This window comes from Eutrigla gurnardus (genome assembly GCF_963514095.1).
Source record: "Eutrigla gurnardus genome assembly, chromosome: 1".
In the NCBI taxonomy this organism is placed as follows: domain Eukaryota; kingdom Metazoa; phylum Chordata; class Actinopteri; order Perciformes; family Triglidae; genus Eutrigla; species Eutrigla gurnardus.
The window spans coordinates 1141912-1151988 of record NC_139915.1 but is presented as its reverse complement, the minus strand read 5'-3'; the positions used below and the strand labels follow the sequence as shown (position 1 = coordinate 1151988).

General features: G+C 44.3%; 1 protein-coding gene across 2 annotated transcripts in view; it reads right to left on the bottom strand.

Annotated features, from left to right (window-relative positions):
- Positions 1 to 113: 113 nt before the first annotated feature.
- Positions 114 to 10077, bottom strand: part of myo1ea (myosin IEa) — a 40735-nt gene continuing 30771 nt past the window's right edge. The window contains exons 18-29 of one of the 2 annotated variants that reach the window (XM_084013738.1): positions 9074 to 9172; positions 8841 to 8985; positions 6727 to 6841; positions 6472 to 6641; positions 6247 to 6392; positions 4222 to 4368; positions 3949 to 4106; positions 3772 to 3861; positions 3496 to 3694; positions 2702 to 2737; positions 1762 to 1931; positions 114 to 1632 (exon numbers count right to left, since the gene is read on the bottom strand). In XM_084013738.1, coding sequence (XP_083869864.1) covers positions 1556 to 1632; positions 1762 to 1931; positions 2702 to 2737; positions 3496 to 3694; positions 3772 to 3861; positions 3949 to 4106; positions 4222 to 4368; positions 6247 to 6392; positions 6472 to 6641; positions 6727 to 6841; positions 8841 to 8985; positions 9074 to 9172 — 1552 coding nt within the window. In that variant the 3' untranslated portion in view covers positions 114 to 1555. The remainder of the gene's footprint in view (positions 1633 to 1761; positions 1932 to 2701; positions 2738 to 3495; positions 3695 to 3771; positions 3862 to 3948; positions 4107 to 4221; positions 4369 to 6246; positions 6393 to 6471; positions 6642 to 6726; positions 6842 to 8840; positions 8986 to 9073; positions 9173 to 10077) is intronic. The other variant, XM_084013739.1, reaches the window with a different exon arrangement.

The window sequence follows — 10077 nt, the reverse complement described above, 5'->3', positions numbered from 1 at the left end:
CTTTGGGGGATAAGGACTAAAAAGCTTAGCAATGGCATCAAAAACACATTATTACGTTGGAATGATCTGAACTATGGATCTCCGGAATGGAAATGTAATAAACAAACATCTGATTGATCATTGTTCATTTAATGTTCTCCAGTAATAAAACAAAACAAAGCAGTTAAATATACAATATTACATGCTTTATTAAAAAAATCATCTCTTGCTTTGTATTGCACAAGGATGTTGTCAACCATCCCAGATCAAACTATATTCGATGATGCAGAAGATCAATGACAGTCGTCCCAGCTGTTTTCTTTACCGAGCATAATGTGGTTATTTGATTAAAAAAACATACGAAGGAATGTGTAAGTAATGCAACAGCAGTGCAAAGGATGTGCAGGAACAGTCGGGCGGGAGCAAAAGGAATTCTTTGTGCTGCCGCGGAAAAATGTCAACAAATTTCTTTCACCTAAAACAACATTTGCTCGTAAATCCATTCACCCTAATCTGTGATAACCAACGTGACCTGCAGCCGGAAACAAAGCAGCCGTGTGAGCGTCCGAAGCAGAGAAATCAGAATACTAAAAGATCCTTCAGAGGAAAATACAAAAAATGTATTTCAACTCTAACCAACAACAGGCGTACTCCTAAAATATGAACACATATACAGAATCTGACCTCAAATGCCTGTTTTTTTTCATCATTTCATGTAAACAAATGAATCTCCTCAGTAACTCAGCTCATTGCTCACTTTGCAACCGGTCCTTCATAGACTTGACATCCCGGCTGTGGATCGAGTGAAGACGCCTGTGTCCAAGGTAGTACCTGTACTAATAAAGTGCTAATACACAATTACAGTATGCATGGCCTCTACTCTGTGTCTAAAACACACCGGTGTGATAGAAAAACAACACATAACGATGAAGATGGTTCCCTCGGTGATTCACCACGCCCCGGTGCCTTCTAAATGGTTTTTTTGTGTGTGTTATCGCTTTGGTATTTAAAAGAATTAAAAAATCACAGTGTGATGATTTACTGAAACACCGTCACCTGTAAGTCGTTACAGTTGTGCACCAAAATAAATATTCCTGTTAAAAGCAGCAGTCGCTTCAGTTTGGCCGCTGAGGCGATCGCCTTCGATCCAGCGATCAAACCTTCATCTGAGGATCGGAATCACAAAGCCTGGCCCCACACATTAAGCATACTTCATTCCAACGCTTCAAAACAAGAGTGTTTGAGCTCAAATCCTCAGCAAGATATAAAATGACAGTAAGGAGAACACGGAAAACTATAAATACAATAAATAGTTTTGTTCAGTACTCAAAGGGACTGGAGGAAAAACAGACCCCAGGGCCAAACAGTCTTCAAAGCAGAGCCTCATTCCGAGCCTGCCAGTCTTAAGGTCTGGTAGTGTAACCGAGCGTTACGTTCGTTTACAAGGCAGCAGTGGATGAAGAGTTCCTCTCCTCAGGGAGTCTTCCTCCTCTCTCTGACTGGATGCTCCGCCTCGTCCTCGGAGAGGAGATGGGATGCAACACAACCTCCTCCTGGAGCTGGAAACCGGCAGCTCCTAGATCTTGGTGACGTAGTTGTTGGGGAAAAGTCCCTGCTTTCCACGAAGGCGTCCCGTCCACCAGCCGGACGCATCTAACCAACAAACGGGACTAAGTTAGAGGTCCAGTTCAAGCTGATATCTATAGTAAGTATACATGGATATCAAGGACATTATATATATATATATATATATATATATAAAGAAAAAGCAAGCCATCTCACCCTCTTTGATGATGTCGATCATGTCATCAGCGTTGAAGCTGAGCTCGTCTGTGTCCTGAGCGTCGTAGGCGTATAAAGCTTTGCACATGGGCACCTGGGGTTTGGGTTTGGGTGCAGGTTTGGGTCGTCCTCCTCCTGGAGCCGGCCGGCTGACTGACGGTCTGTGGGCCCTGATCAAATCGAAGAAAACAAAGGGAAACCACACCACTGTCAACCTCTGCAGGAAGGCGCTGCAGTGCGTGAACAATTCAGTTCCCTTCAATGTTTTTATCGTTTGCACAATCACCATCGTGTTTTGACTCCAAATGCTTTTGTTTCTCCACATTGGGATCGAGCTAAAAGCAGAATCTGTGCTTTTATTTTTTAGTTCTCGCTTCATTCCAACAAGCTGTTGTTGTAGTTCACAAATGAGCCACAAGATGGTGCTTGAGTTCACGCTTTAACATTTCTTTAAGCCTTTCAGAGCAGTGTGTTGATCCAGAGTCAGTGGTACCTTCAAGGTCAGTTTGTTATTCTCTATACTGAATATTCATTTAATTGCAAAATAATTATATTATTTTTTAACTCAATGCCAAATATAATACTTAAGAATGAGAGTGAACACGTTTACTCAACTGTTCAACTAACTGAGGATCAAATCTTTCAAAATAGCTGGCAGTAGTTATTTCATACATATGCAATAATACTTTTATGAGTACAAATATTTAGTCCTCCCAGTGATGAAAGCAACGTTCATCCTCAGTGCTCATCTCTAAATACAGATATTAAACGAGGCATAAAGATGTGGGAGAGATGCACAGCAGGGATTCTTTCAGCGCGAAACCTCTTCAAAGATCTCGACAACTATTTTGCAGTTCAGAAACTAAAATGTAAAAGAGAAGAAGCATCAACACATGAGTCCTGAACCACCACCCAAAACACTGCAAACACTCAGACTCACATTCCTCCATTTGAAGTTGGCCGTCTGTCTCCATGGCTACAAAAGAATAAATTATCCATATTATGCCAAATTACAGAAACACAAGTGTGTGTATTAGTGTGTGTCTGTGGTCTCTGGACACACACACACACACACACACACACACACACATGCCTAAAAACATTCAGCAGTTTGTATACAGAGTAGACACAGGAATGTTAAGTACCTAATGGGAGAGGGCTCTAAGTGTGAACTAAATGCTAAAAAGTGGAGTCATATTAGGCCGAAGGATAACGAGCAGCATACGTCAGCTATTAAAGTCGTCTCAGTGCATAAACATGTGAGTCATACTCGTCAGATTCCTCGTCATGGAAATACAAAAAGGGGTCTGGCCTTTTAGGAATGTGACAATTAACACTTTTCATTCAAATGAAAACACAGCAGAACCAACGAGTCCATTCATTTCTGGTGCAGGAAAACAGCGTTTGATCACTTTTCGTTGAACATTTCCCATTTCTAGGCAGTGAGACGTCAACAAAGACTTGAAATATGAGGTTGTGTTTGTGATATCAAAAATTCACCTGCACACAGATTTGACCGAAACTGCAAAACTATGTAAGTGTACATACATGTAAGTCCTGAAAACAGAAGAGGATGAAACTAGCAGTCGATCTAGTATGAAGAGATCCCTGATAGTGATTCTGATGATCCACCTTTGGACCGGAGCAGTAAAGGTCACGTCCTGACCCCTGACCCCTGTTCTTTATGTGAGAGTGTGTGTTATTATGTCTCCTCCTGTATTTACTGCGTCTCACCCTGCAGCTCCTTGATCCGGGACCTTCAGACAGTCCAGGTTGGGCTGCGGCCGGCTGCCGCCCCGCTCCTTCAGCCCGTTGCTGGGCAGGAAGGGGCGTGTGGCGTTGCCGGGCGGGGGATGCCTCTGGCTGTGATGCTGCAGGTTCTTCTGATTGGCTACGTGGTTGGTGTTTTTCGGGCCACCGTTCTGGTGAGCAACTGCAGCAACAACAAAAAAAAGACTGTTTGAGACTCCACACGGCTGGAAGAGAAGGTTGAATCACACGACGGTGTACCTGGAGGTCCTGGTGCCGCCCTCGCCGGGATGTTCTGGTGAGTTCTGGATCCGCTGGAGCGAACCTGAGAGAAGCTCTTCTTGGTGGGACCTGAGGAGGGAAAACAGGGAGAGGATCAATGAATGGAACACATTTTAGAATGAGACCAACCTTTCTGAACGGTCTGTGAATACTCACGCGTGTTCTTGGGAAGCCCGGGGCCGACGCTGACCTGCAGAGATTTGCTCGTCGGTTTCAGGACAGGCATGTCTCCCTGACCCCCAACAAACAGGACCTGCCGGGAGCCGCCCCCACTCAAGAAGCCCCAGTTCTCCTTCTTCAACTTCATCTCCAGTCTGAGGGACAACCATAACGTTAGTAGAGGTCAGTGGTATCTGACTTCATTAGGACATTATTCACATGAGCCTAACAAGTGGTTTTGAGGCGTTAACTTTGCATCCGTTGACTTACGTGTTATTAAACTTGAGTGGTAGCTTCCTCTGTGTTTTCTCCTCAAACCTGCGGGCCAGTAGGCTGATGAACTCCGTCTTGAAGACACAGTCCAGCAGGCTGTCGTACTCCTGTTCGTGCAGGATCATGAAGTCATCCTGCATTGTGCTGCAAAAACATCAACACTGAGATAAATGACACAAATCTAAAGAACAAACTGCTGCTGCTTTGATGGAGGTTAAGATGGAGGGTCAGAATCATCTTTCACATTTGCATAGAAACACAGGAGGGAGGGGGGGGGGGGGGGGCTCAGAGCGGCTCACATCTGAAGGGGGAGACAGCTTGCGCCCGTAACCCCACACAAGGACACTTTGTTGCTCCCAGCGAGGTGGAGTTTGTTCTCTGATGAGTCTTTTACAACTCCTGCTTTCACTGGTTGCAGCACCTGGTCTGTATTACACCCCAACTCTAAAACCACACGCTCTGGTTTCTACCTCTCAAACAAAGACGTACAGCATTCCCATCAACAACAAAGCTCCCCTCTCACTTCCTTTTTAAATATTCTGTTTTATTTTGTAGTAAACTAGTTGACATTCTCCACACACACACACACACACACACACACTCACACACACACACACACACACACACACACACACACACACACACACACACACAGACACACAGACACACAGACACACAGACACAGACACACAGACACACAGACACACACACACACAGACACAGACACACAGACACACAGACACACACACACACACACACACACACACACACACACACACACACACACACACACACACACACACACACACACTCTCTCTCTCACACACACACACACACACACACACACACACACACACACACACAGACACACACAGACACACACACACACACACACACACACAGACACACAGACACACAGACACACAGACACACACACACACACACACACACACACACACACACACACACACACACACTCTCTCTCTCTCACACACACACACACACACACACACACACACACACACACACACACACACTCTCTCTCTCTCACACACACACACACACACACACACACACACACACACACACACACACACACACACACACACACACACACACACACACAGTGGCAGCTTTAATAGAGTCCACATGTTTCCAGCGTCCCTTGTGTGACATCTACAGGAACATGTGTGTGATTGGAAATGCAGACCGTGGCTTTGAATTCATGACTTTCTGCAGATTATATGTTGGGCTCCGACTGTCCTGCTTCATGTTGAGCCACCATTGTCTTGTTTTGGAAACAGCGTGTTACCCACTGGTATCTTCCTGTACCCGTACATAGATTTCATGAATAACCTTGTGTCCTGTCTATGTAGTGAAAAGGAGGGGTTTTAAATTCAATGTTTCGGTCTGGACGTCAGCACCCACAATGCCTCTGGAAAGCTCTACGTCCAAGTGAGGAGGACTGTGTGAAGGAAGACAGAGTGGGATGTTTGGACATGTGTTTAACTTGGGTTTGTAACTTTTTCCTGTACCAGAAAACAACATGTTGTAGATCAGTTACAGAAAAAATATTATTTGTTCTTTTTTGTTTTCCCTGCGATGTTATTTCCATCAGGAACCTCTCGAGGTTTTAATGATTTATTGCAAAAAATAATATGCCTTTGAGCAGACCAATGTGATGCTCCTCAACTCATCTCGGTAAGCTCCACCCCCCCCCCCTAGAATAAACATTCTTATTGACTTAAACCTAAATGCAAATTCAGCAGTGTAACATTAGCGGTGCAGCAGCAGGATGCCGTGCTTCATGCTGACTTACGTAGTCAGAACGAGCAGGACATTTGTTTATATGGACAGGTTTTGTTTGTTCATGAATGCATGAACATGTGACTAAAATTAACTGTAAAGTAATTATAATAAAGTTAATAAAGTAAAGTAACTGAAAGAACCTGTATTCTAGAGTTGCCGTTGATATCAGATAGAGATGTTGTAATACTTTAATACAGATTTAAGGTGAAGTACCTGAGAGACACAGCCAAGATCTTCTCCACATCGATCCGCCTCTTCAGGACCTCTGTGACCTGCCCTTTCTCCGGGCCCTGTTTCACCTTTTCTCTCCCGATCAGGTACACGGACTTCGGGGTCAGGATCAAGTCCCTCTTAATGCCCTAAAAACATAAAAACCAGTAGAACATGAATGTGCTGTCTGTTGTTTCCAGACAGGAACACGCTGAGAAGGAGACCAACCTTGAAGCGACGGTCATACTTTGTGACTTTGTCTGCAAAGTCGATCTTCTCTCTCTTGGCCAGGAACTGCCGGAGCTCAGGCCTGTCGTCCATGCCCAGGTAGTCGCCTACGAAGTTTCTGTTGAGGCTGTGTCGCCGCCTCTCCTTCCGGTTCAACAGCAGGTCAGAAGCTAGATGAACCCAGAGAAAGAGTGAGGAATGGAGGCGGAGGAACTTTGACAGAAAACAATCAGCTGGAAGTGTTCATCCACTCACCTTCTTCTCTCATCTGGACGTACTTCTTGCGGGCCACGTATTTCCTCCAGGCCTTCTGGATGGTCCTGGCGTAGCCGTCAAACTTGCGCTCCCTCGTCTCTTCCAGCAGAAAGAGCTTTGAAAAAAAAAACACCATTTTAACACCAAGCAATGACATCACAGCTTCTTCAGGATGAAGCCACACTACGAGGGGTGGGAATCTTTGGCTTCACAGCGATTCAATTCAGTAACTTTAAACCAAAATTCTATATCCATGAAATAAACATGCAATAATGCGAGTAAGACTGTATTCTTCTGATAGGTGAAAAATAAACAGACCACAGAATTACTTATTTAACATATTTATTCTATGAAAAAGTAGTTCTGCATAATATTTTATGCTGAATACAAAAATGTAAATTAAACATTGTTCAGTTATTTTGAACATGTTTGAATCGGCTACATGCTGGCAGGGGAGAGTGTCTTAAAAGTCATTAATCATAATTAAGAATCTCGATTCATAAGATTTAATGCATTTATATTGATTATCGTGAAGCCAAAGCGATTAATTCTATTTATTTATTTTAGCAGATTGGTTTATTTGAATGGTAGGACTGACGATCAATGCATCGATGCATCGTTACACTACTACACACTACTGAGTGTTTCTCAGTCAGAATACTGGATGATTGCTGTGTAAATGATGCATCTTATGCTGAATTTGTTGAAATACTTTGTTTCATCAAAGTTTATTGTAAAGATGGAGACCGTCTACTGGCCGGTTTGCACAGGAGGAATGATTACGAGTATTGATTTAAGGCTGACTTGAAAAAATGTGAACTTGTTGATACTCTGCAGTAGGTTTATTTGAATACTGCAAATTGTTTGATTTGTTGCCAGTTTTAAATCTGTATTCACGTTGATCTATGTTGTGATTTTTGTCAGTATGCACATATAATATTATACGTCACCACTTCCTGCACAAGCAGCCGACTCCGTGCCAACAGACCGCCGGTCTATGTCATTTCCTAACATGCAATCACACTCGCTGCGCCCTCCCAGACTAAACATCCTGCCCACTGCTGGAGCAGGCCTGGCATCGCATCGCTGCCGGGGCACCGACGCTTCAACCTTTCTCACCAGACGACTGATTAAACTCCCCAAGTGGCGAATCCAAGAACAACCAGAGACTCAACATGATCATGAGGACTACAAGTAACTATTATGTTTGACTATGAATGAATGTGATGGATCAGTCGCCCTATATACCATTTATAAGCACCCTACAAAGGTTGACTTCATAGCTGTGATAACGTGTGAGACCTCGGACTGACAGTAAGCCACGGCTCATCCATCAGCACTTTGAAGGACAAACTCTTCTCCGACATCTGGTGTCAAACAAACTTATTACGTCCAAAAGAAAACACAACCCGCTGCAGTCATGACACTAATGAGATGGTGTCAGGGTCTTATCAGAGGGGCTTGTTTTGAGAAGCTTGGCAGCTCATTTCAGCGGTCCGCCCGTGTGATATTTGCGTTTCACGAGCACACCTCAGACTTGGACTCTCGGTCTGGCAGCGTGGGGGGATGGGGAGCTCTTGGCATGCATGGCTGCCATGAATAAGTAAAGGCATTCAGGATCAGCTGTAAGGGCCTGGATTAAAACTAAGATGTCTGTGTATTCGCTTCGAAACGTGCATCGCTGTGAGCGTGCACGCTCCTCCGTGTACAAATGTTAATAAGCGAGAGCACGGGCGTCACACAAGCGCTGCTTTCATAGGAATCCTGGAGAAAAAAAAGGAGTTATGGTGGAAAAAGACAAGCCTTTACGATGTCCCCCCAAACTCTGCAACCACAGCCTGTACTTGTTTTAGTTCCAGAGCGTGTTGACTCAGCGCTGACGTGGTACGGGGGTCGGGTTCAATCCCCTCCCCTACAGCAGGGATTCCAGCATGATTCGGGACACAAGTGCCCTTTTATGGCGTTTAATGTAAAGATGGTGAGTTGGTTTTTACCCCCTGCTAACAAGAAGGCATGCAAACCTGTGCTCTACGTCTTAACAACAGACTTTCTTATAGAGACGTGATGTCAGAAAAGGCAAAATGACAGGATCTGCTGTCGGGTGTCAAACATACCGACTCGGGGGCCTTAACGAAGATCTTTGTGCGTCCGAGCTGGAACTGATCCTGGTCCATGTTCACGGACCGCAAGAGATGAAGGACGCCTTGTTTCTCATCCCCTCGCCACGTCGGCCAGGACTCTTTGGTCAGGATGGCGTACCTTGAGAAACAGAAACAGGAGGTTTATTGGTGATAAAAGCATCTTACATGAGTCAGAATGTGAAAAGGCTGCGAGGCTGAGGCGTTACCTGTTGAGGAACTTCTTGAAGACTCGGCGGTATGCGTAGCCAGCTCGCCTCACCCTGATGTTCTCCTTCAGACCCAGATACTCCACCTGGTGTTTCACTCTTCACATAGGAAGGAAGGAATATCAAGACACTTCTTTCTGTTCTTTAATGAGCCAAGTCGCAAAGTAAAAAAGGTGATGATGACAAGAATGTGGCATCATATTGATTGACCTTCATGTTATAAGGTTTTGTTCTCTGCTTTTGACACTGTGGTGTTTTTGTGATGTCATTATGAATAAATCAGTTAAAGCACAACACATAATAATGTAATTTACTTTGGCGTATAACCACTCCACCACCAGTAGTTTGAGTTATTAACGATCAACTTGAACTCAAACGACTTTTTTCTCGCTCCACTGGCGGAAACTTTCATCACGAGTCATTGGATGCAAAACAGCTGCATTTTGCTTTAAGGTTTCCCTCAAACAAAGCTGCTACGCTGCACTAAGTACACGCCGTCTTCCTGTGAAAACAACAGTTCCGCTGCTAATTAATGAGCCGGCCTGTGCCCGACTCACAACAGGAAGGTCATAGGCTCTGAACAATACAACAGTACTCAGCATCTGAACATATAGTGCCCAACGCCTGAAGAAACAGCGGGGAAACTGAAACAAAGGGATATGGGGGGGGGGGGGGGGTCTGATATGACTTGGACAGAAAACACCCAAAAAGAGCAACAAAAAATGGTCACAATGGTCCAGAGTTTCCCTTTGTGTGAGACCAGCCTGCGTTCATCAACGTTCACTGAAAGACAGATCCTTGATATTTAAAATAAAGGTGTCATCGATTCAACTTCCATGCATATTGATCGTCCATGTGGTTCTAAATTATCTGATCGGGAGCAGAATCTATTTCCTGCCCCGATTAGACTCACTTCAGTCATGTTTCTATTCTTTCATCTTTATTTCATTCGATTGTCATCCATGTGTCCTCTGCTGAAGGATTTTACACAAATGTAATTAATT